Here is a 25083-nt window from a genome sequence, read left to right on the forward strand (position 1 = left end):
CCACCCGGGTGGCTCCAGGCCAATCAGAGCTGGGAAGAGTGGGTTACAGGTGTATTGGTGCCCCCTGGGGTGGGAACGGGCCAATCAGAGCCGGGCAGAGTAGGTGCTGGCCAATCAGAGCCAGACTGGGCAATTAGAGCCCGCCCGGGTGGGTATGGGCCAATCAGAGCCAGCTGGGGCAGGTGTCGGCCAATCAGAGGCTGTTGGGGTGGCTGCAGGCCAATCAGAGCCAGCTGGGGCAGGTAAGGGCCAATCAGAGGCTTTTGGGGTAGGCATGGGCCAATCAATGACTCCCAGTGCTTATCAGTGCCTCCCAGTTCACCCCAGTGCCTTTCCCATCCTTCCCAGTGCCTCCTAGGTTCATCTCAGTTCATCCCAGTGCTTCCCAGTGTCCTTCCTGTCATTCCCAGTGCCTCCGAGCTTATCCCAGTGCCTCTGAGCTCATCCCAGTGCCTCCCAGTTCACCCCAGTGCCCTCCGCTGACACCTCCCACCTTGAGCCCCTGCCAGCTCCTGCTGGGAACTGGGGTGACCGGTTTTGGCACTTCAAGTTGGCTCCTGGGCTACCCAATGGGGGTGTCTCCATTTCCCCCAGTGCTCCCAGTTCCCATTGCCCCCCATTGCTTCCAGTGCTCCCAGTTCCCATTGCCCCCCATTGCTCCCAGTGTTCCCAGTTCCCATTGCCCCCTACGGCTCCCAGTTGCCCCATTAACTCCATGACTCCACTTCCACTCTTCTCCTTTATTGCCCCCCCAGTTTCCACCAAGGACTTGATGGGACCCATCGGGGTGCCCCACGGAGCTCTCAGGCCTCCAGTGCTCCCAGTTCCCCAGTAAGAAGGGAGCTGCTGGGACCCCACTGAGGTGCCCCATGGAGGCCTCAGGACCTCCCAATGACCCTCCTGATCCAAGGTACGGCCCTGCAGACGTTGGCGTAGACCCCGGGTTGTCCTCGGCGCCCACAGACAGCCATGCCCCAGGAGACGACCCCTTGGAGGACCCCATTGCACACCAAGGGGCCTCCAGAGTCACCCTGTGGGGAGAGGAACCTCAGGTGGGGCTCGTATGGACCTTAGGAAAGGGCTTGGATGGGGCTGGGTTTGATGGGATGGAGACAGCGGTGAAAGAACGCCCATGGACATCTTGGGTGTTGGGGTGAAGGCTTAGTTGGGGGAGTCAAGAAGGAGGCTGGTGGTGGGGATGCAAAGCTCAGATGGACCCAGCGTGGTCCACGACCCATCCCCACCTCCGTGGCTTGAGCAGAAGGTCATTGGTGGAACCCAGCCCTTGTATGGACCCAGCGTGCTCCAGGACCCATCCCCACCTCCGTGGCTTGAGCAGAAGGTCATTGGTGGAACCCAGCCCTTGTATGGACCCAGCGTGCTCCAGGACCCATCCCCATCTCCATGGCTTGAGCAGAAGGTCATTGGTGGAACCCAGCCCTTGTATGGACCCAGCGTGCTCCAGGACCCATCCCCATCTCCATGGCTTGAGCAGAAGGTCATTGGTGGAACCCAAACCTCACATGAACCCACCGCTTGGTCCATGGCTTGAAGGAACCCAACCAGAGCCCTTCTCCCCTTGGGTTTGGAGCTCAAAAGAAGGTGCTTGATGGGACCTCACCTGGCAGGAGTCAACCCCTCCCTGGGGGACACCAGCACAGAACATGTTGGGGGTGATAGCGTTGCCATAGGCCCTGGTGCACTTGTCCCTCCCAAAGGCTTGGATGGCCGCACACTGCAGGTTCTGAGGAAGCTTCGCTGGAGAACAAGGTGGGGATGGACAAGGAGAAGCTTGAGAAGGTCCAAACCCACCCACAATGAAGCCTGAGAAGACCTTGTCCCACTTTGGATGAGCTCCTTTGGCTGGTGAATGATGGAGATGGGCTGGGATGGTGGAGATGGGTTGGGATGGTGGAGATGGGTTGGGATGATGGAGATGGGTTGGCATGGTGGAGATGGGCTGGGATGGTGGAGATGGGTTGGGATGGTGGAGATGGGTTGGGATGATGGAGATGGGTTGGCATGGTGGAGATGGGCTGGGATGGTGGAGATGGGTTGGGATGGTGAAGATGGGTTGGGATGGTGAAGATGGGTTGGGATGGTGGAGATGGGTTGGGATGGTGGAGGTTGGTTGGGATGGTGGAGGTTGGTTGGGATGGTGTTGAGGACCACCAAAGGAACCCACACCCCAAAGAAGAACCCAAGTAGACTATGTTCTCCATGCGGACTTGCTCTCCTTGGAGATGCCTCTTCCACCCCATCTCAAGCTCTTCCCTTGAGCTCTCCTGCGCCAACCAGTTACCTCCTGGAGACTTGGTGGTCCCCCAGCCGGAAACACTGCACCTCATCCCATCCATAGGGCACCTGGTGGCCAGCCTGATCTTTTTGATGCTGCTGCTGAAGTGGACGGGCCGGTTGAGCCTCAGGAGCATGAAGTCGTTGTCATTCCTTCGTGGGTTGTAGGACGGGTGGACCAGAAGCCTTGAGATGGATCTGACTTGTCCTGTGCCCTCCCTCAAGGTGTCTGTCCCTATGAGCACCTTGAGGTCCCTGCATGGGGAAGATCAAGGACTCAGTGGTGGCAGCTCCAAAGGAGACATCTCAAGGCCTTGGAGCTTTCTCCATGCTCAGGGTGAAGGTGGGACCATCTTATCCCATTTCCCTTGAGGGAAAGAGCAGGAATGACTTGAGGATCCATGATGGCTCCTGGAGGATCTCTTCAAGTCCTTGGCTTCATCTTCCTCCATGGACAACATCTCAACTCCGTTGTCCCTCAACCCAGCATCTTCTTAGGAGAAGCCCTTCCAGAGGTCCCATTTCCTCTCATGGGATCTTATGGAGAAGCTGGAGATCTGTGGCTATGGGGGGGGGCACCTACTCTTAAGCAAAAGGTCATTGGTGGAACCCAACCCTTGTATGGACCCATCATGTCCCATGGTGCATCTCCATGCAGCTCCGTAACTCAAGTAGAAGCTCATTGGTGGAACCCAAACCTCAAGGGACCCCGTAACTCAAAGTGAGGTCATGGACACAGAAGCTTCCCACTATCTTCTAGAAGGACCAACATCTGGGCACCAATCAACCCCACCTCTCCCCATTGGCTGGTTGGGAAGCAAGGGGCGCATGGGTCTTACCTGGGTGGCTGCTTGCAGTGGGCAGCTGTGAGGACCCATTGGGCATCTACCAAGCTTCCTCCACATAGGATCTGCCCTCTCTTGATGAGGGCCACTTGGAAGGGTCTCTGGTTGATGGAGCAAGGCCTCCCCCCAATGATACGGGACTCGTCCTCCTCCGGCACTGGAAGACACCAAAGGGGCACCATGAGATGTCACCAACAGCGGGGTCCTCCACAGCAACCTGGTGGGGTGAGGTTGACAAGAAGAAGGCTTCAGGAAGAGAAGAGGGGAAGGTCTCCATGGCTGGAGACTGCAAGTGCCAGAAGGAGATGCCAAAAGCATCTTCAAGCCCGCAAAGATGGGTGGGTTTAGGGTTTCATGGGTCAAGATGGTGGCCAAGATGATGGGTCAAGGTGAAGAGTCACCCATCACCCTCCTCAGGTCCCACCTCTGTGAGTTCCTGGATGGAAACCAGATGGTTTTGGGGTAAAAAGAGAGGATTTAGGGAAAAAAAAAAAGGTAGTATTTGGGGAGGAAAGAGATTATTTGGAGGAAAAGGAGGATTTTGGGGAGAAAGGATTTGGGGGCAAAAATGACAGTTTTGGGGGGAAAAGGGGATTTTTTTTAAAAAAGATGATTTTGAGGCAAGAAGGATGGTTTTGGGGAAAAAGAGATGATTGAGGAAAAGGGATTATTTGGGTTATAAAGATTATTTTAGAGAAAAAAATTGATTATTTAGGGTAAAAATAGATTATTTTGGGTAAAAAGATGATTTTAGGGGAAAAAAAAAAGATTTGGGGTAAAAAGAGATGGTTTGGGGTAAACCCGATCTGATTTTGGGGTAAAAAGAGCAGATTTGGGCCCCGCATGTGATTCCAAGTGCTCAAAGCACTGAAGGTCCATGGGCTCCATAAGCAGGCAGGGGATGGAGGAGGGACCTCCCTTTAGTAGATCCTTGGGGCCAGTTCCTCACGTCCATGCGGTGTCCTGGGGGTCACCAAGCACCAGGAGGTCCCCAGGAGCCCCTGATCTCCTCTGGGTTCCAGGGAGGGGCCTCATGTTCCACCTCGGAGGTTCCTGCCAGGTCAAGGTTGGAGGTGACACACGTCCAAAGAGCTGGTGGAAAGCCTGCAGGACCAGCTCCCAACGCTCCCGACCTCTGGGATGGCTCATTCCATGCCCATCTAGGACCGAGGTAGGAGCTGGTTGCATCAACCCAAGCAGGAGAGGCCCTGACGCAGCGGGAAGCGATAAGAGGAATGTGAGGAATGTGGCTCAGGTCCATCAGGTTGGTTGACAAGAAGCAGCCAAGGGCCATCAGTGTCGTTTGGGAGGTCTTTGGGTCTTCCATCAGGTGAAGGTCTAGCATGGATCTCCCCATCTTGCCTTGGTTTGAAGAGCTGTCCAACACTGGAGAAAATGGTGCTGAGAAGCTAATCCCACCCCATCCAACATCTACAAGATGAGGTCCTCTTCCACCTTGCCAGGGTATTGATGATAAATGAGGCTTATGGGGTGACCATCCTGAAGGTAGGACCACCTTAATACCATGACCATCTTGAGCCATGACCACCTTGAGCCCATCACCACATTGAGGCCATGACCACACTGAGACCATGACCACCTTGAGACCATGACCACATTGGGAGCATGACCACCTTGAGACCATGACCACATCGGGACCATGATCACCTTGAGCCCATCACCACCTTGAGCCCATCACCACCTTAAAGTCATGACCATCAGTACCCAAAAATGAGGCTTTTCCGATAGAAGAACCCCCTTCCCACCCCAAACCATGCAGTAGAACCTCCAGATGGGTTCTCCAACACCCATTCTACAATGTGGGACATTCCAGCTGGTTCGGTCCTCTTTTGAGGACTTCCAGGCATTGTCCTTCATTGGAGAAGGTGGCATCTGGAATGGTCCAGCCTTCCCAGAGGAGGTTGGGACATTGGAATCTACGAGTGGGACTGGTTTGTACTGGGTGGCAGTGGGAGACGCCCCAGCTTCCAGCCGCTTGGAATTCACCACTATCCGGTCCTGGCAGCGCTGCCAAAGTCCATCCCTGCTCATCCCAAGGACCATCCTGGTAGGTTTAGATCCCACCAAGCTCCTTGAAGGCATCTCAGCAGCTTCCCTGGGCTTCACAGGAGAGAGGAACCAGCTCAAAGGTCCATCAATGGAGGTGGAAGTAAAGGAGACGGATGGTGGGATCCATCCCCTTGGATTCCCAGAGGCAACCAGAGCTCCAAGCAACACGATGGTGTCTCCATCCCAAGTGGTCCACCAAGGCTCATCCAGCCAATGGCTGGTCACCACCTCCAAAAGACCCACAAGCAGCTTTGTGGACACTGATATGGGTGAAGAAACACCAAGACTGGGGCAGATCCAAGCCCTTTGCATCCTGGATTCCACCCTGTTGAGACACATCCACTGGGCTTCTCCTTTGGTAGAACATCATTGTGGAGGCCAGAAGAAAGGAAGATATTCCCATTGGGATGAAGCCTCATCCAGGTGACTCCCTGTGGACCATGGAGCTGGAACAGAATTCCCTATAGGGAGTTATCCCAATGGGATGCAGGACTTCTCCTCCTCCACATGGAATGAGGTGGCTTTAGTTCAAAGCAACTTCCTAACCCCATCAGGCCTTGCCCAAACCTTCCCACCATCAAGATTCCCATGGGATTGTCCCATTCCCATCCCACTCACACTTGTCCCCATCCTCCCTCCTTGGCCACCCATTGGACTTACGCTCATCGCCTTGGTTGCCCTTCACTTGAGCTTGCGCCGGTTGGGGGGTCCTCAACAGAAGAGCAGTGGCGAGGATGAAGATGGGGATGAAGCTGAAGGCCCCATGTCCACCACGAGCCATTCCTGGGGCAGAGAAACCCCACTGGATCAACCCATAGGAGCACTTGGTCCCAAGGTCCTCAGTGATGTTCTTCTACCTCCAGCATGGGTTGGAGGCACTGTGACCAAGGGGTTTGGAGCATCTTCACCCTTATAGACCTTGGGGTGGGCTTGGACCTGCACCTCCACCTTGGTTTGGTTGAGTTCAGCACCAAAGCCACCACCCTGAGCTCAAGAAGAAGCATCTCCCAATCCAAATGGGACATCCAACATCAGCTGGGACATCCAACATCAACTGGGACATCCAACATCAACTGGGACATCCAGTATCAACCGGTCAACTCCAAAGTGTTCCCACTGAACCCATCCAACCCCAGTCCATGACATGGAGCCACCAAGAGCTGGAGAAACCCCCTTGGAGCATCCAAAACCATCCATGGAGATGGGACTCACCTGATGGAGGAGGTCGGAGCCAGTTCTCTGTGTGTTGGGAAGTTGGGAGCTGGTGCCTTGGGCACCTTTATAGTGGAGGTGGAAAGTGGGATGTGGCCTTGGTGGGGTGAGTCAAAGGGTGGTTGGACAACGTGGGTGTCACCTCCCTGGTCCTGGAGGCTGATTATGGCTTTGATGTTCCCGAAGGGAACAGCGGGAGAAGAGGGAACCACCCTGCTCCAGACAGGTGATTCCGTCTGGGAGTCATGGAGATCCATCATCTTATCCATCCATCCATCCATCCATCCATCCATACATACATACATACATCCATAATCCATCATCCATCCATCCATCCATCCATCCATCATCCGTCATCCATCCATCCATCCATCCATCCATCCATCCTTCTCCATCCCTATGTCCATCCCCATATTCATCCCTATGTCCCAACCCTGCTCATCCTCGGTGGTGGTAGGACCACAGCATCAACGTGGTGCTTTGAAGGTTTCTTCAATGGTCCCTTTGGTGGGGCTGGGAGCAGCTCCAGGCTCAGTGAAAAGCCTGAGAAGCAGCCAAGGGTGGAGAAGACCGTGGATGGGATGAATCATGCCTGGAAGATGCTGATCCCACTCTCTGCTGCTGCCAGGAGGAACCTGGATCTTGGCTTTGGTCCCACCACATCCATGGAGCTCCTCAGCAAAGAGCTTGTGGCCTCCTGGCCAATGGAGATTGCATCCCATGGAGGTTCTGGGCTCGTAGTGAGCTTCTCCCATGGAGATCTGCTCCGCAAAGAGCTCATCCATTGAGATGGTGTCCACCGGGGCCTCAGGCCATGGTGTCTGCTCCAGGAAGAAGCCATTCCTGGAGGTCTCATCCATGAAGAACCTATCCATGGAGGGCTGGTCCACAGAGATCCCATCCATGGAGATCCCATCCATGGAGGTCCCATGAAGGGACATGGAGGGGCCATAAGGGGCCATAGGAAGCCATGAGGGGACCCTGTGCGCCATGAGGGAGACCTGGGGGGACACTGGGGTGATATGAAGGACATAGGGGGAAATGGGGCACATGGGGATATGAGGGGAGATGGGGGGCCATGAGGGGCCATGGTGGGACATGGTAGAACATTGGGGGGGCCATAAGAAGACACTGGGGGCCATGAGGGACATGGTAGGACTTGGGGGGACATAGGACACACGGGGGTCCACAAGGGGCCATGGGAGGGACACAGCCCCACCTCGGGGGGTGCAGAACACACAGCAGGAGCCCTGAAGCAGGAACCTGGTGGGGCCCCACGGAGCCATGGCCCCACCTCTGCCAAGCTCCCAGCGCCCGAGGCAGGGGCAGGCCCCAAACCAGTTCTCCCAGTTCCCTCCGAGGTGGTGGCACTGGGGCCGATGACTTCACCCCCCCTGCGGGGCCAAGACAGAGCCAAGCCTGGACCTGCCACCCACTGCCAAGGCCACCCAGGACCTCCTGGTCCACCCTCATCCCACCACCTCCAGCTCATAGGGGCAGGGCTCTTCCTCCTCCTTGTCCTCCAACCCCTCCCTGATGGCCTCATGGGTGACACACAAGGGGTGGCCCCAAGGCTGGCTCCATGGGTGGCAATGGCCTGGGTGACACAAAGAGGTGGCCCTGGGTGACACATTGGGGTTGGTGGCGCCGTGGGTGGCAGCGGCCTGGGTGACACCGGGGACATGGGAGCTGGGGTGGCTCAACCTGGTAGGGGTTTGGCTTTGGGGACCATCCCATCACCATTGGGTGGGTCCAGCACCCACCGTGGTGTCCGTATGGACATGGAGACCTCCTTGGGTGCTGGTTGGTGGCTTCATGGGCAGCAGGACCAGGATCTGCAGTGGTCACTTTGATGTGGATGGGTCAAGCTCGGCTCCATGAATGTGGTGACCAAGTGGAACCCAAGGACTTGGTTGTGGCTTCTACACCTCCATGGACATCTTGACCAGACCTTCATGGACACAGTGACCAGCTCTTCATGGACACCAGAGCTCCATGGACACAGTGACCAGACCTCTATGGACACATTGACTCCATGGGCACATTGACCAGACCTCTATGGACACGTTTACTCCATGGGCACATTGACCAGAGCTCCATGGACACATTGGACACATGGACACAACCTCAGCTCCATGGACATGGTGACCAAGTGGACCTCAAAGACCTGGCTGTGCCTTCTACAGCTCCATGGACACGATGAGAACCCCATGGATACATTGACCAGAGTTCCATGGACACATTGACCTCATGGACACATTGACCATCAGTGTCCTAGAGACACCTTCTCCAGCCCATCCCCACACCAAGATGGGACCGCGAGGACCCCATGGATGGGCAACCCCCCCATCAATGCTCTGGGCCTTGCTGCTGTTGTTGGAGGACACCAAGGTGGGTTTGGTCCCGTCCATGGTGGTGCAAAGAGCTCTGGGTGACCCCAAAGTGGACAATAGGTGTGCCTCATGGTGGGGTCAACAGGTCCAATGTAGTGGGGTCAACAGGTCCAATGTAGTGGGGTCAACAGGTCTACCCCATGGTGGAGCCAGGTCCCCATGGAAGGGCCAACAGGTCAACCCCAGCTCTGTGTACCCCATGGTGTCAATGGGTCAGCCCCGTTAGGGTCAACAGGTCTACCCCAAAGACTGCGCTCGATCTTCTGCCCCTATGAACCTCGGGACACCTGGGGCCACCTCTTGCCCTTCTCCAGCAGTAGAAGACGTGGTGCAAAGCCACGTCCAACAGCTCTTTATTCATCCAGCAACATCTCCACAGGGTCCTTGTGGTCGAGCCCTGCCTGCTCCTCACCCAGCGCTCGGACCGGCCGGCTCTGGGGACCTTCCTCATGGAAGAGGACCAGGAAGAGAAGCTCTGGGGTGGCTCCATCCCATGGCCAGGGTGGGGCTGGGCTGGGAGCTCTCACTTCCTTCTCATGGTCTCCTGAAGCCACCGCGTGTACTTGCAGAGGTTGACGTAGACTCCGGGTTTCTTGGGGTCTCCGCATACACCAGGACCCCAAGAGACGATCCCTTGGAGACGTCCATCGCACATGAGAGGTCCCCCGGAGTCACCCTGAGGGGGTAGGAGATGGGTGCCATGGAGGACAATGGGACTCATGGCAAAGCTCCCCCCCCCCACCCCCCCAGACCATGGCCCATTTAGGGGTCCACCTTCCATCTCCAGCCCCAAATGCCACCCAATGGCAGCTGCTGTCATCTTAGGACCTCCTCCAAAGGTCCACCAATGCCCATGGACCCACCTGGCAGGAGTCAGCCCGGCTCCGGGATTCACCAGCGCAAACCATGTTGTTGGTGATGGAGTCGGGGTAGATGCGCCGGCATTGGTCCTGTGGGATGATGGTCACCTTGGTGCAATGGAGGTCCTCAGGGAAGGTGACTGTGGGTGACGGAGAGTCCATGTTGGAGATATGGACCAGAGCATCCAACCCATACCCAACTTGGACCTCATTGGAGCATGCATTGGTGGCACCCAACAGGAGCTCCAAAGCTTCTTGAGGTCCTCCCTGGCCACCCAAGTTGGGTGATGGAGGAGATGGGGTCACCCATGATGGAGATATGGAGCAGAGCATCCAACCCAGACCCAACTTGGACCTCATTGGAGCTCATCCACCCTCTTGGTGGCACCCAATCGCTTCTTGGTCTCCTCACCATGGTCAAAGATGGCCAAACTTCACCCAGCCTTTCCCCATGTCCCGATGGGGATGTGACCCACATCAAGAGGTCCCCATTCCACCCCATATATGTGGGTCACCAGGCTTCCTACCTTCTGGGCTGGTGGTGGACCCCCATCCTGAGATCTGACAGGTCTTGCCGGGCACTGGACAATGGGTGGCCAATGGCAAGGGCTTCACCTGCTTGTTGATGTGGATGGGGAGGTGGAACTTGATGAGCATCAGGTCCCCGTCCTTGTTGGTCTCGTTGTACCACGGGTACTTGAAGACCATGGCCGAGTGTCTCCTCTGCTCGGGGCCACTCGAGTCCTTGTGCCTCCGGCCACCCAACCGCACGTTGATGAAGCTGATGGAGCCCAAAGCATCAGGTTAGGGATAGGGTTAGGGTGATGGTTATGGTTATGGTTAGTGTTACCAGGTGACCACAGAACCCCACCAGGAGCAGAGCCATGGACCCAGAGAAGAGGCCAAAGCAGAGCTGAGCTTCACCACAACCCAGACACCAAAGGCAGTGGGTTCCTACCCCGGGACGTGGCAATGGGCGGCCGTCAGCACCCAGCTCCTGTCCACCAGTGTCCCACCGCAGATGAAGCGGTCTCCTTTGAAGAGGGCAGCTTGCCAGGGCAGGTCACAGGAGGTGCCCTCGATCACCCATAGGACGTTCCTTGAGGCTATGGGGACAATGGGAAGGGATGGGGGGGGAAAGGGGGACAGGGACCTCCTGTGACCACTGGGACTGCTCATGGTGCCCCCAGCCCTGTGTCTCCAAGTCCCTGCTAAGGAGGTGAATGAGGGGTGGAAGAGGCCACATCGATGTGGGGCACATTGGGAGGGCCATGGAGTCAATGGGGGTCAATGGGGGGGGAGGTCCATGGGGTCAATGGGGACAAGAGAGGGAGGTCCATAGGATGGGGGTCTATAGGGACGAGGGGAGATCCACAGGGTCAATAGGGGAGATCCATAGGGAGGATGGGGGTCCATGGGGTCAATGGAGGTCCATGGGGACAATGGGGGGGGTCTCTAGGGTGGATGGAAGTCCATGGGGTCAATGGGGGTCCATAAGGACCTATGGGCCCCAGGTCATCTCCTACCTGTGGCTTCCAGTGCCAGGAGAATCAGGAGCAGGATCTTCATGCCGGAGCACCGGGAGCTGAGGGGGAGACGGTGGGATTGGGATGGGGACACGGACCTCTGGGGACAGGGAGGGAGGGATGAGGAATTGGAGGAGGGAAGGGAAAAATGGGGTGGGAAAAGGAGGGAAAAAGAAAGAAAAGAAGGGGAAAAGAAGGAAAAAGAGAAGGGAAATAAAAGAAGGGAAAGAAGGAAAAAGAAGGAGAAAGTGAGGGGAAAAATGAAGGGAAAAAAGGAAAAAGGAAAAAAGAAGGAAAAAAGAGGAAAAAAGAAGGAAATAAAGAAGAAAAAAGAAGGTAAAAAGAAGGAAAAAAAAGAAGGAAAAAAAGAAGGAAAAAAAAAGGAAAGGGAGGATGGGAAAAGGAGGAAGGACTGGAAAGGGGGATGGGAAAAGGAAGGTTGGGAAAGAAAGGGGGTTGGGAAAAGGAGGAAGGAAAAAGGGATGGGAATAGGGCAAAGAGGGATGGGAAAAGGAGGGGTGGGAAAAGGGGGAAGGGAATTGAGATGGGAACAGGGAAAAGGGGGAAGGGAAAAGGGATTGGGAAAGGGGGATGGGAAAAGGGAAAAGGGAAAAGGAGGGGTGGGAATGGAAGGGAAGAGGGAAAAGGGGGAAGGGAAAAGGGAACAGGAGGGGTGGGAAAAGGGCTGGGAATGGGGCTGGGAATGGGGCAGAGGGGGCTGGGAAAGGGGCTGGGAATGGGCCCCGTGTCCCTACCGGGGCGGGAGCGGCTCCTCCCGGGCGGATGCGGCCGCGTCTGCTCCTGGCACCGCTCGTCTGGGGCCTTTTATGTGGGGCTGGAGCAGGAAGCAGCTCCTCCGCCCGCACCCCATCCCGGAACCTTCCTCCAGCAGCCAGGAAGTGCCCGGGAGGGGTTTCAGGGCATGGGAATGGGGATCTCCAACGGGATCGGGTCCTAAATGTGGGTCCGTGATGGTTCCAGGGCATGGGAATGGGGATCTCCAATGGGATCGGGTCCTAAATGTGGGTCCGTGACGAATTGCAGGGCATGGGAACGGGGATCTCCAATGGGATCAGGTCCTAAATGTGGGTCCATGATGGTTCCAGGGCATGGGAATGGGGATCTCCAATGGGATCAGGTCCTAAATGTGGGTCCATGATGGTTCCAGGGCATGGGAATGGGGGAATGTGGCTCAGCTCCAATGGGATCTGGTCCCAGATGTGGCTCCATGATGGGTTCCAGGGCATGGGAACGGGGATCTCCAATGGGATCGGGTCCTAAATGTGGGTCCGTGACGGATTGCAGGGCATGGGAACGGGGATCTCCAATGGGATCAGGTCCTAAATGTGGGTCCATGATGGATTCCAGGGCATGGGAATGGGGATCTCCAACAGGATCGGGTCCTAAATGTGGGTCCGTGATGGTTCCAGGGCATGGGAATGGGGATCTCCAACGGGATCGGGTCCTAAATGTGGGTCCATGATGGTTTCAGGGCATGGGAATGGGGATCTCCAACGGGACTGGGTCCTAAATGTGGGTCCATGATGGTTCCAGGGCATGGGAATGGGGATCTCCAATGGGATCGGGTCCTAAATGTGGGTCCGTGACAGATTGCAGGGCATGGGAATGGGGATCTCCAATGGGATCGGATCCTAAATGTGGGTCCGTGATGGATTGCAGGGCATGGGAATGGGGATCTGCAATGGGATCAGGTCCTAAATGTGGGTCCATGATGGATTCCAGGGCATGGGAACGGGGATCTCCAATGGGATTGGGTTCTAAATGTGGGTCCGTGACAGATTGCAGGGCATGGGAATGGGGATCTCCAATGGGATCAGGTCCTAAATGTGGGTCCATGATGGTTCCAGGGCATGGGAATGGGGGAATGTGGCTCAGCTCCAATGGGATCTGGTCCCAGATGTGGCTCCATGATGGATTCCAGGCCATGGGAATGTGTGAAAATGGTCAATGGGTGACTCTCCAATGGGATCTGTTGCCAAATGTGGCTCCTTGATGGATCTAAGGATGTGGGGATGGAAGAAGATGGTCAGTTGGTGCATTTCCAATGAGATCTGGTCGTAAAGGTGGGTCCATGATGGTTCCAGGCCATGGAAATGGGAGAAGATAGCACCAGGGACACATTTCCAATGGGATCTGATGCCTGATGTGGCTCCATGATGGATTCCAGGCCATGGGAATGGGTGAAGATGGTCAATGGGTGCATCTCCAATGGGATCTCATCCCAAATGTGCGATCACTGGACACCAGCCCATGGTTGAGGAGGTCCCAAGTCATGTCTCGGATGGTCCTTGTAGAAGAGAATGGTGATGTCCAGCATGGTCCTTATGGATGAGGATGGAGACAGCCACCATGGTCCTTATGGATGAGGATGGAGATGACCACCATGGTCCTTATGGATGAGGATGGAGACGACCACCACGGTCCTTACGGATGAGGATGGAGACGACCACCATGGTCCTTACGGATGAGGATGGAGATGACCACCATGGTCCTTATGGATGAGGATGGAGACGACCACCATGGTCCTTACGGATGAGGATGGAGATGACCACCACGGTCCTTACGGATGAGGATGGAGATGACCACCATGGTCCTTATGGATGAGGATGGAGACGACCACCATGGTCCTTACGGATGAGGATGGAGATGACCACCATGGTCCTTATGGATGAGAATGGAGACGACCACCATGGTCCTTATGGATGAAGATGGTGATGGCCAACATTGGGTCCCCTTTGGTCCTTGTAGGAGAGGAGGAGAAGGAGCTACACCCACAATGCATCCTCGTGCCCATCACCGCGACCTCCCAATCCCTCCCAGTCCCTCCCAGTCCAACCCTAGAAGCCCCTTGGAGGCCCCTCCCAGGACCTCCAGGGCAAGGAGCGGGTCCATCCGGTTCCCAGCCAATCCCAGTTGAGCCCCAACCGCCGCCACCGGCTTGAACTGGCCTGAACTGGCCTGAACTGGCTTGAACTGGGCTGAACTGGGCTGGGCTGAGGCTGACTCAGCTCCTTCTGCCTCACCCAGGACTCGCGGCAGCCAATCAGGTGGCGGCTCCTCTCGCATCAACCAATCAGGTGGCGGCTCCTCTCGCCTCGACCAATCAGGTGGCAGCTCCTCAAGAGCTCCCCCGGGGAGGGTTAATTGGGGGAGCTCATTAAGATCATTGAGCAACTGGGAGGGACACACGGGTCTAAACTGGGCCCAGTCCAGTTCTTCCCCCCCCCCCCCCATGGATTGAATGGTTGGAATGGGGGGGAGGAATCAATGGGGAGAGTCCCAGTTGCTCCCAGTTACCCCCAGTTCCTTCCCAGTTACCCCCAGGGTCCCCCAATTGCTCCCAGTGGCTGAGAGGGGGTTTAGTGGGGTTCCAGTAAGCTCTAGGGGGGAGTAACTGGGATGAGATGGGGGTTCCCAGGGTCCTAGTGCCCCCCGTAATGGTCCCAAAGGAGCCCGCAGGGTCCTAGTGCCCTCCATAAGGTCCCAAAGGAGCCCGCAGGGTCCTAGTGCCCTCCATAAGGTCCCAATGGTGACCGCAGGGTCCTAGTGCCCTCCATAAGGTCCCAAAGGAGCCCGCAGGGTCCTAGTGCCCTCCATAAGGTCCCAAAGGAGCCCGCAGGGTCCTAGTGCCCTCCATAAGGTCCCAATGGTGACCGCAGGGTCCTAGTGCCCTCCATAAGGTCCCAATGGAGCCCACAGGGTCCTATTGCCCCCCATAAGGTCCCAAAGGTGCCCGCAGGGTCCTAGTACCCCTGTAAAGGTCTCCACAGGGTCCTAATGCCCTCCATAATGGTCCTAAAGGTGTCCACAGGGCTCTAGTGCCCTCCCACAGGGCTAATCCCCCCCAGCCTCATTCCCCCCCCCATTCACTGTCCCCAGCAGCAAAAGTTGGGTTTTTCCAGTTTATTTTTATAACAAATCCCTATTTTCGAGCCCTCCCCCCACCCCCAACCCTAAAATAGCAAGAATTCGCGCCAAAAAGGGGGGGGGGGCGGGCCAGCGCTGGTCCCGCCCCCCTAAGGATGGGGGCGGGGATGGGGGAAGAGGAGACGGTGTCACTTCTCCTTTGGAGGAGGCCTGGGCAGAGGAGGGGGGGGAAAACAACTCAGTCACGTGAGCCTGGTTCCCCCTCCCAGTCTATCCCAGTGCCCTCTAATTCCACTCCAGTCCCTTCCAGACCATCCCAGTCCCACCCAGTGCCCTCCAGTCCCCTCCCAGTCCATCCCAGTGCCCTCCAGTCCCTCCTAGTTCCCTTCCAGACCTTCCCAGTCCCTCCCAATGCCCTCTAATTCCCCTCTAGTCCCTCCCAGTCTATCCCCAGTCCCCTTCCAGAGCATCCCAGTCTATCCCAATGCTCTCTAATACAATCCCAGTGCATCCCAGTGCCCTCTAATAACCCCCAGTCCATCCCAATGCCCTCCAATCCCCTCCCAGCCTACCCCAGTCCCCTTCCAGACCATCCCAGTCCCTCCCAATGCCCTCTAATACCCCCCAGTCCATCCCAATGCCCTCCAATCCCCTCCCAGCCTACCCCAGTCCCCTTCCAGACCATCCCAGTCCCTCCCAATGCCCTCTAATACCCCCCAGTCCATCCCAATGCCCTCCAATCCCCTCCCAGCCTATCCCAGTCCCCTTCCAGACCATCCCAGTCCCTCCCAGTGCCTTCTAATACCCTCCCAGTCCATCCCAATGCCCTCCAATCCCCCCCCAGTCTATCCCAGTGGCTCCCACCCCCTCCCGTCCAGCAGGGGGCACCTGTAGACGCCCACGACCACGGCGTGGTCCCTCTCGTAGGGCTCCAGCGTCAGCTGCTCCTGCGGCTTCATCCTCTCGGCCGCCATGCGCCGGACCTCCCCCGCGAACACGGCCTCGGGCGCCGCCGTCGAGTCGATGCAGTTCGCCTGCAGGGGGCGCCAGAGCACGGCTCAGAATAGGGCGCCCCCTGCTGCGGGGGGGGTGAGGTGCACCGGGGAGGGCGCCCCCTGCTGGGGAGGCTGACCCCATACTGGGGACCAGCGACTTCATACTGGGGACCAGTGACTCCATACTGGGACTAAATGGGGAGCAGTGACCCCATACTGGGGACCAGTGACTCCATACTGGGACTAAATGGGGACCAGTGACTCCATACTGGGGACCAGTGACTCCATACTGGGACTAAATGGGGAGCAGTGACCCTATACTGGGGAGCAGTGACTCAATACTGGGACTAAATGGGGAGCAGTGACCCCATACTGGGGACCAGTGACTTCATAATGGGGACCAGCGACTCCATACTGGGAATAACTGGGGAGCAGTGACCCCATACTGGGGACCAGTGACCCTATACTGGGGAGCAGTGACCCCATACTGGGGACCAGTGACTTCATAATGGGGACCAGCGACTCCATACTGGGAATAACTGGGGACCAGTGACCCTGTACTGGGGAGTAACTGGTTCCCAGTGCCCTGTTACTGGTTCCTATGCCCCATTACTGGTCCTTATTGGTTCCCAGTGACAGGGCACTGGTCCCCAGTGTCTCATTAATAGGTCTTACTGGTTCCCAGTGTCCCATTACTGCTCCTTACAGGTTCCCATTAGCCTGTTAACGGTTCCCAGTGCCCTGTTACTGGTTCCTATGCACCATTACTGGTTCTCAGTATCCCAATAATGGTCCTTACTGGTTCCCAGTAGATAGTGACTGGTTCCCAGTGCCCTATTACTGGTCCTTATGTCTTCCCAGTGTCCCCTTACTGCTGTCTATTGCCCCGTTACTGCTCAGTGCTGGTTCTCAGTGCTTGGTACTGGTCTGTACTGGTGTTACCTTGATGGAGATGAGGAAGTGGCCGCCGCGGCGCAGGAAGTGCTGTGCGTTCAGCGCCACGATGCGCGTCTGGTCCGGCTGCGCCACGTCCGCGAAGATGACGTCCACCATGCCTACGGGTACGGGCACGGACAATGGGACACGGGCCCCAGAGAACCCAAAGGGAGCCTCCAAATCCCCTCGAAACCCGGAGCATCCCAGGACGTCGCCATGGGAACCGACGCACCAATCAGCATGCGGTACTTATGGGGATGCCGAGCATCCTCGATGACCGGGATAACGTTGGTCCTTTTCTTGGCCACGTTGATGAGATCCCGACCGGAGCGATGGGAGAATTCCACAGCGTAAACCAGGCCCTCCTGGGGACAAGGAGGACACCCATGGGTGCTGGCATCAATGGGGCCCTCAGCATCCCTATGGACACAGTGCCATCACCCATAGGACATCAGTGGGATCCTCAGCATCCCTATGGACACGGTGCCACCACCCATAGGACACCAGTGGTGACCTCAGCATCCCTTTGGACACGGTGCCATCACCCATAGGACATCAATGGTGCCCTCAGCATCCCTATGGACACGGTGCCATCACCCATAGGACATCAATGGTGCCCTCAGCATCCCTTTGGACACGGTGCCATCACCCATAGGACATCAGTGGGATCCTCAGCATCCCTATGGACACGGTGCCACCACCCATAGGACACCAGTGGTGACCTCAGCATCCCTTTGGACACGGTGCCATCACCCATAGGACATCAATGGTGCCCTCAGCATCCCTATGGACACGGTGCCATCACCCATAGGACATCAATGGTGCCCTCAGCATCCCTTTGGACACGGTGCCATCACCCATAGGACATCAGTGGGATCCTCAGCATCCCTATGGACACGGTGCCATCACCCATAGGACATCAGTGGGATCCTCAGCATCCCTTTGGACACGGTGCCATCACCCATAGGACATCAGTGGGATCCTCAGCATCCCTATGGACACGGTGCCATCACCCATAGGACATCAGTGGGATCCTCAGCATCCCTTTGGACACGGTGCCATCACCCATAGGACATCAATGGTGCCCTCAGCATCCCTATGGACACGGTGCCATCACCCATAGGACATCAGTGGTGCCCTCAGCATCCCTTTGGACACGGTGCCATCACCCATAGGACATCAGTGGGATCCTCAGCATCCCTATGGACACGGTGCCACCACCCATAGGACACCAGTGGTGACCTCAGCATCCCTTTGGACACGGTGCCATCACCCATAGGACATCAATGGTGCCCTCAGCATCCCTATGGACACGGTGCCATCACCCATAGGACATCAATGGTGCCCTCAGCATCCCTTTGGACACGGTGCCATCACCCATAGGACATCAGTGGGATCCTCAGCATCCCTATGGACACGGTGCCATCACCCATAGGACATCAGTGGGATCCTCAGCATCCCTTTGGACACGGTGCCATCACCCATAGGACATCAGTGGGATCCTCAGCATCCCTATGGACACGGTGCCATCACCCATAGGACATCAGTGGGATCCTCAGCATCCCTTTGGACACGGTGCCATCACCCATAGGACATCAATGGTGCCCTCAGCATCCCTATGGACACGGTGCCATCACCCATAGGACATCAACGGTGCCCTCAGCATCCCTTTGGACACGGTGCCATCACCCATAGGACATCAGTGGTGCCCTCAGCATCCCTATGGACACGGTGCCATCACCCATAGGACATCAATGGTGCCCTCAGCATCCCTTTGGACACGGTGCCATCACCCATAGGACACCAGTGGTGCCCTCAGCATCCCTTTGGACACGGTGCCATCACCCATAGGACATCAATGGTGCCCTCAGCATCCCTTTGGACACGGTGCCATCACCCATAGGACACCAGTGGTGCCCTCAGCTTCCCCATGGTCCATGTCCCGCCCCCCCACGGCGCTCACCGGCCCCACGATGTCGGAGACGTGGGACACGGTTGTCCCGGAGGCTGCTCCCAGGTAGAGGACCTTGGCTCCGGGCTGGATGTGGATCTGGTCGATGCCGCCCAGGATGGCTGCGGCCAGCTTGGAGCGGAAGGGGTTCCAGGCGCGGTATTCCACCTTGGTGTCCCCGTCCTGGGATACGGACACGGCCCCGGGATGTGCTTTGGATCCCCACAGACTCCCAGTGCCACCAGTGAGGGGCTGGAGAAGGTCCTGTGGTGTCCTCCACTTCTCCCAGTCCGTCCCAGTCCCTCCCAGCTGCCCCAGCACCTATCCCAGTCTATCCCAGTGCCCTCCCAGCCTATCCCAGTACCTCCACGGAGATCCTCTTCTCCCCATAGACCGACTCTCCTGGCACCAGGTTGCGGGTGACCAGAGCGTCCTCCCGGCCCCGGCAGATGAACACCCCTGGAGGGGGGACACACGGACCCACAAGTGACCCCCAGTCCATCCCAACTTATCCCAGTCCATCCCAATCCCCTCCCAGTCTATCCCAGTCCATCCTAATCCCCTCCCATTCCATCCCTACCCCATCCCACTCTATCCCAATGCCCTCCCAGTCTATCCCTGTCTATCCCAACCCCATCCCAATCCCCTCTGTCTATCCCATTCCATCCCTGCCCCATCCCAGCCTATCCCAATGCCCTCCCAGTCTATCCCAGTCCATCCCAATCCCATCCCGTTCTATCCCATCCCATTCTATCCCATTACAACCCAGGCTATCCTATTCTATCCCATCCCAGTCTATCCCATTACATCCCAATCCCATCCCAGCCCATTCTATCCGAGTCTATCCCATTACATCCCAGTCTATCCCGTTACATCCCATTCCCATCCCACCCCATTCTATCCCATTACATCCCATTCCCATCCCATTACCCGGGTGCCGATGTGGCTCCACCGTCACTTTCTTGCCCCCCCGGAAGCCGCCGCGGGAGGCTCCGCCCCTCCCGCCTCTGGTCCCGCCCCTTGCACCTCCTCGGCCACGCCCCCTGGGGCCGGCCCCGCCCCCTCGGGCCCCACCCCGGGGCTGGAAGCCGCCTCCTGCAGAGAGCAATGGGATCCAATGGGATGGACTGGGAGGGGACGGGGACGGACTAGGATGGGATTGGGATGGACTGGGAGGGGATTGGGATGGACTGGTATAGACTGGGATGGGATTGGGATGGACTGGGAGGGGATTGGGATGGACTCGGATAGACTGGGATGGGATTGGGACAAACTGGGATAGACGGATGGGATTAGGATGGACTGGGATGGGATTGGGATGGACTGGGATAGACTGGGATGGGATTGGGATGGACTGGGAGGGGATTGGGATAGACTGGGATGGGATTGGGATGGACTGGGAGGGGATTGGGATGGACTCGGAGAGACTGGGATGGGATTGGGACGAACTGGGATGGGATTGGGATGGACTGGGATGGGATTGGGATGGACTGGGAAGAGATTGGAATAGACTGGGAGGAACAGGGGCTCTCCCAGCTCCGTACTGGGAGCACTGGGAAGGTCCCCACTTACCTCGGCCCCCGCGGAAGCCGCCGCGTCCCCCCCCCCGGGGGCTGAACCCTGTGGAACTGGTGTTAAACTGGGAGCACTGGGAGCACGGGGCTGCAGGCTCCCGGTATTCCCAGTCTGGTTCAAGCAAACCCCCCATCCCTCCCAGGCACCCCCACCCCGCTCATCCCAGTCCCCCCCAGTTCTATCCCATCACATCCCAGTCCTCCCAGGCCCATCCCACTCCCATCCCAATTGTCTCCTATTAGATCCCATCCCCACCCCATTCCCTCCCTTTAGACCGCATTCCCATCCCATTCCCCTCATTCCCATCCCATTCCCACCCCATTCCCCCCCATCCCCACCCCATTCCCCCCCCACTGGCTCCCATTAGATCCCATTCCCACCCCATTCCCATCCCATTGGCTCCCATTCCCCCCCATTCCCATTCCCATCCCATTGGCTCCCATTAGATCCCATTCCCCCCCATTTCCATTCCCATCCCATTGGCTCCCATTAGATCTCATTCCCATCCCATTGGCTTCCATTCCCCCCCATTCCCATCCCATTCCCCCCCCCATTGGCTCCCATTAGATCCCATTCCCACCCCATTGGCTCCCATTCCCCCCCATTCCCATTCCCATTTCCCCCCCATTCCCATCCCATTGGCTCCCATTCCCCCCCATTGGCTCCCATTAGATCCCATTCCCACCCCATTCCCATCCCATTGGCTCTCATTAGATCCCATTCCCACCCCATTGCCCCCCATTGGCTCCCATTAGATCCCATTCCCCCCTATTCCCATCCCATTGGCTCCCATTAGATCCCATTCCCATCCCATTGGCTCCCATTCCCCCCCATTGGCTCCCATTAGATCCCAGTTGATCCCAGTCCGGACCTGGCCTCATCCCACGTGCCGCCCCGACAACACCGGAACCGGAACTGCCTCCTCTAAACCCCGCCCCCTTTAGACGTCAAGGCGCCGTCCCGCGCCGCTGGGTCCTAGTGCCCGCCCGGGGGGTGGTTTTGGGGTGGAAAAGGGGGAATTTGGGGGTTTCGGGGGGGATTTGAGGACAGAAATGGGAAATTCTGGGTAGAAGTAAGGGTTTGGGGGATAGAAATTGGGGATTTGAGAGAATATGGGGCTAAAAATGGGGTCCGGAGGGGGATTTGGGTATAAAAACGGGGATTTTAGGATTTCTAAGGGCGATCTGGAGGTTTGGGGGGTTCTGATGGTATTTGGGGACAGAAATGGGAATTTGGGGGGTTTCTCGGGGGGATTTAGGACATAACCGGACATTTCGGGTGTCCTGAGGGCTCCTGGGACCATTCTGGGGGCTGAAGGGGCGCTTTGGGGCACGAAAGGCTTGTTTAAAGCCACGCTGGGGTGTTTCGGGGGCCATTCCGTGCTATTTTGGGTCCATTCCGTGCTATTTTGGGTCCATTCCGTGCTATTTTGGGTCCATTCTGTGCTATTTTGGGTCCCGCCCATCCACTTCCTGGCTCCTCCCACCCATGGCGTCGCTCAGCCCTCCCTCTTCCTCCACGGGGCCGCTCCCTCCGCCGCCCGCTGCCGTCTCTATGGTTCCCCCCCCCCGGTTAAGTCTATGGGGCCGAGTGCGGCGCGTCACTTCCGGCGGCGCTCTGCGCTTCCGCTGCGTCTCGGTGGTTCCGGCCTGAAAGTGACTTTGAGCGGAGACGGGTGAGGGACTGGGATGAACTGGGATCAATGGGATCAATTGGGATCAATTGGGATCAATGGGAGCGCCATTGGGAGCAATGGAGGGGGCGCTGGGATCAATTGGGATCAATGGGAGCGCCATTGGGCACAGTGGGGGGGGGCGCTGGGATGAACTGGGATCAATGGGATCAATGGGATCAGTTGGGATCAATGGGAGCGCCATTGGGATCAATGGGATCAATTGGGATCAATGGGAGCGCCATTGGGAGCAATGGGGGGGGCGCTGGGATCAATTGGGATCAATGGGAGCGCCATTGGGCACAGTGGGGGGGGGGAGGCGCTGGGATCAATGGGATCAATTGGGATCAATGGGAGCGCCATTGGGATCAATGGGAGCGCCATTGGGCACAGTGGGGGGGGGGAGGCACTGGGATGAACTGGGATCAATGGGATCAATTGGAATCAATGGGAGCGCCATTGGGCATAGTGGGGGGGGGGAGGCGCTGGGATGAACTGGGATCAATGAGATCAATTGGGATCAATGGGAGCGCCATTGGGATCAATGGGATCAATTGGGATCAATGGGAGCGCCATTGGACACAGTGGGGGGGGCCGCTGGGATGAACTGGGAGCAATGGGGCCGTTACTGGGAGGGCCCCAAGGGGTTACTGGGAGCACTGCGGGGTTGTAATTAACCCCAAGAGTATTAATTAGTGCAAATAGGTTTAATTGACCTATTAATTACCCTATATTAGCCTTCTGTTTGTCATTAAGGGGGGGGCAATTACTCCTAATGGCCATTAATTACCCAAGGGGGTTATTAATTAGCCCAGGGAGGGTATTAATTGACCCTAGAAGGTATTAATTAGTCTATTATGGGTTAATTAACCCATTAATTACCCTTTATTAAGCCTTTCCTCCTATTGCCATTTCCTTCCTCGTTACAAAGTGGGGCATTAATGCTACCGGGGGGGGGGGGGGGGGGGGGGGGGGGGGTGGTGGTGTTAATTCCTCCTAATGACCATTCATTAGCCCATGGGGGTATTTATTAAGGACAAGGGGTGTTCATTAATACCAGGGTTCTTAATTAAGGCCGGGGGTCTTAATTACCCCATTGTGGATTAATTAACCCCATTAATCACCTCTTATTACCCCTGCTTCCATCCTTCTCACCTCTTGCTTTAACCCCCCCAATAGAGCGTTAATGACCCCATTAGGGCAATTAATGACCCCAAGGGGGGCCTGTTAAGGAAGCAGGGGTTAATTAGCAGCTGTTAATTGCTCCCCCAGGCCATGGCTGAGGACATCCAGGCCAAGCTGAAGCGCTACAAGACGGCTCCGTTCGACAGCCGCTTCCCCAACCAGAACCAGACCAAGAACTGTTGGCAGAACTACGTCGGTAGGGCCACGAGGATCCCATGGAAGGGGCTCCGGAGCAGCGGGATCATCCTAGACCCCCTTCCTGATGTCCTCCTGCTCTTCCCATCCACAGATTTCCATCGGTGCCAGAAGGCCATGGCAGCCAAAGGGGCGGACGCTGCTCCTTGCCAGTGGTACTACAGGGTCTACAAGTCCCTGTGTCCTACTTCTTGGGTGAGTGGGGTCCGGGGGGGGAGTCAGCAGGAGGTCCATGGGCTTGTGGGGAGCACCAAGGGGGCCCTATGGGGCTCGGGGGGGGGGGGTCAGCAGTAGGTCCATGGGCTTGTGGGGAGCACCAAGGGGGCCCTATGGGGCTCAGGGGGAGGGCTCAAGGTGGCTGGGTTCTTCTTGGGTTCCTTTTTGTGTCCCCATGATCCTCAGGGTTTCCAGGTTGTCCCCATGCTCCTTGGATTCCCCATGGTTTTTCCACAGTGTCCCTATGGCCATCGAGGTCTCCAGGGTATCCCCATGATCTGTGGGTTCCTCTTGGTGTCCCCATGCTCTTTAGGTCCCCTATGGTGTCCCCATGGCCCTCAAGGTCCCCATGGTGTCCCCGTGGCCTTCAGGGTCTCCAGGTTGTCCCCATATTCCTTGGGTTCCCCATGGTGTCCCCATGGCCATCAGGGTCTCCAGGGTGTCCCCGTGATCAATGGGTTCCTCTTGGTGTCCCCATGCTCTTTAGGTCCCCTGTGCTGTCCCCGTGGTGTCCCCATATTCCTTGGGTTCACCTTGGTGTCCCCATGTCCCTCAGGGTGTCCCCATGATCTATGGGTTCCTCATGGTGTCCCCATGGCCCTCAAGGTCCCCACAGTGTCCCCATGATGTCCCCATGGCCCTTGGGTTCCTGTTGCCTTCCCCATGCTCCTTAGGTCCCCTGTGGTGGCCCCACCATCTGTGGGTCCCCCCCATCATCCCCAAGCCCTTCCTGTTGCCACCATCCACCCTCTGATGTCCCCATGATGTCCCCCTGATATCCCCATGATGTTCCCCATGATGTCCCCATGATGTCCCCTATGCTGTTCTCTATGATGTCCCCCATGATGTCTCCCATGATGCCCCCCATGATGTCCCCATGATGTCCCCCATGATGCCCCCCATGATGTCCCCATTGATGTCCCCATGATGTCTCCCATGATGCCCCCATGATGTCCCCATGATGTCCGCCCTACAGGTGACAACTTGGGATGAGTATCGTGAAGAAGGGATCTTCCCAGGCAAGATCTGAGCATCTCCAGCCCCAAGGAGGTGACACCGGTGTCACCATGGTGATGGCAGCTGATGTGGGCCACCACGGGGTTGGAGGGGGCAACGTTGTCACCTGCCTGGTGGCCAATAAAGGGTTCAACTGCTCCATGGAGTACTTTTGGAAGGGGTGGAGGGGGTCCCATGGTGGTGGTTGGTGGCCCCATGGTGATGTTTGGTGGCCTCATGGTGGCCCCGTGGTGATGTTTGGTGTCCCCATGG

General features: G+C 57.1%; 4 protein-coding genes across 4 annotated transcripts; 1 reads left to right on the forward strand and 3 right to left on the reverse strand.

Moving 5' to 3' along the window:
• Positions 1–700: 700 nt before the first annotated feature.
• LOC133263351 (kallikrein-14-like) lies at positions 701–3436 on the reverse strand. The gene is made up of 4 exons (XM_061443096.1): positions 3135–3436; positions 2303–2550; positions 1622–1758; positions 701–1031 (listed from the first exon to the last, which is right to left on the reverse strand). Exons 1-4 carry the CDS (start codon positions 3320–3322, stop codon positions 879–881), a joined length of 726 nt encoding a protein of 241 aa, XP_061299080.1. The 5' UTR covers positions 3323–3436; the 3' UTR covers positions 701–878.
• Positions 3437–9144: 5708 nt separating this feature from the next.
• On the reverse strand, positions 9145–12202 carry LOC133263349 (kallikrein-7-like). Its single transcript, XM_061443094.1, has 6 exons — positions 11957–12202; positions 11202–11260; positions 10634–10781; positions 10203–10456; positions 9679–9815; positions 9145–9491 (listed from the first exon to the last, which is right to left on the reverse strand). The coding sequence occupies exons 1-6, from the start codon at positions 12070–12072 to the stop codon at positions 9339–9341; spliced, it is 867 nt and encodes a 288-aa protein (XP_061299078.1). The 5' UTR covers positions 12073–12202; the 3' UTR covers positions 9145–9338.
• A 3075-nt stretch (positions 12203–15277) lies between these two features.
• Positions 15278–21442, reverse strand: FBL (fibrillarin). The gene is made up of 9 exons (XM_061443108.1): positions 21418–21442; positions 20544–20591; positions 19902–20066; positions 19336–19430; positions 18984–19154; positions 17253–17385; positions 17027–17139; positions 15954–16123; positions 15278–15299 (listed from the first exon to the last, which is right to left on the reverse strand). Exons 1-9 carry the CDS (start codon positions 21425–21427, stop codon positions 15278–15280), a joined length of 927 nt encoding a protein of 308 aa, XP_061299092.1. The 5' UTR covers positions 21428–21442.
• A 228-nt stretch (positions 21443–21670) lies between these two features.
• Positions 21671–24970, forward strand: LOC133263362 (cytochrome c oxidase subunit 6B1). Its single transcript, XM_061443109.1, has 5 exons — positions 21671–21725; positions 22124–22221; positions 23491–23599; positions 23693–23793; positions 24791–24970. The coding sequence occupies exons 1-5, from the start codon at positions 21671–21673 to the stop codon at positions 24842–24844; spliced, it is 417 nt and encodes a 138-aa protein (XP_061299093.1). The 3' UTR covers positions 24845–24970.
• Positions 24971–25083: the final 113 nt, after the last annotated feature.

This window comes from Pezoporus flaviventris, unplaced genomic scaffold (assembly GCF_033815535.1).
Source record: "Pezoporus flaviventris isolate CSIRO_AGI_PZ_B2104156 unplaced genomic scaffold, CSIRO_AGI_Pfla_v1 ptg000292l, whole genome shotgun sequence".
NCBI lineage: Eukaryota > Metazoa > Chordata > Aves > Psittaciformes > Psittacidae > Pezoporus > Pezoporus flaviventris.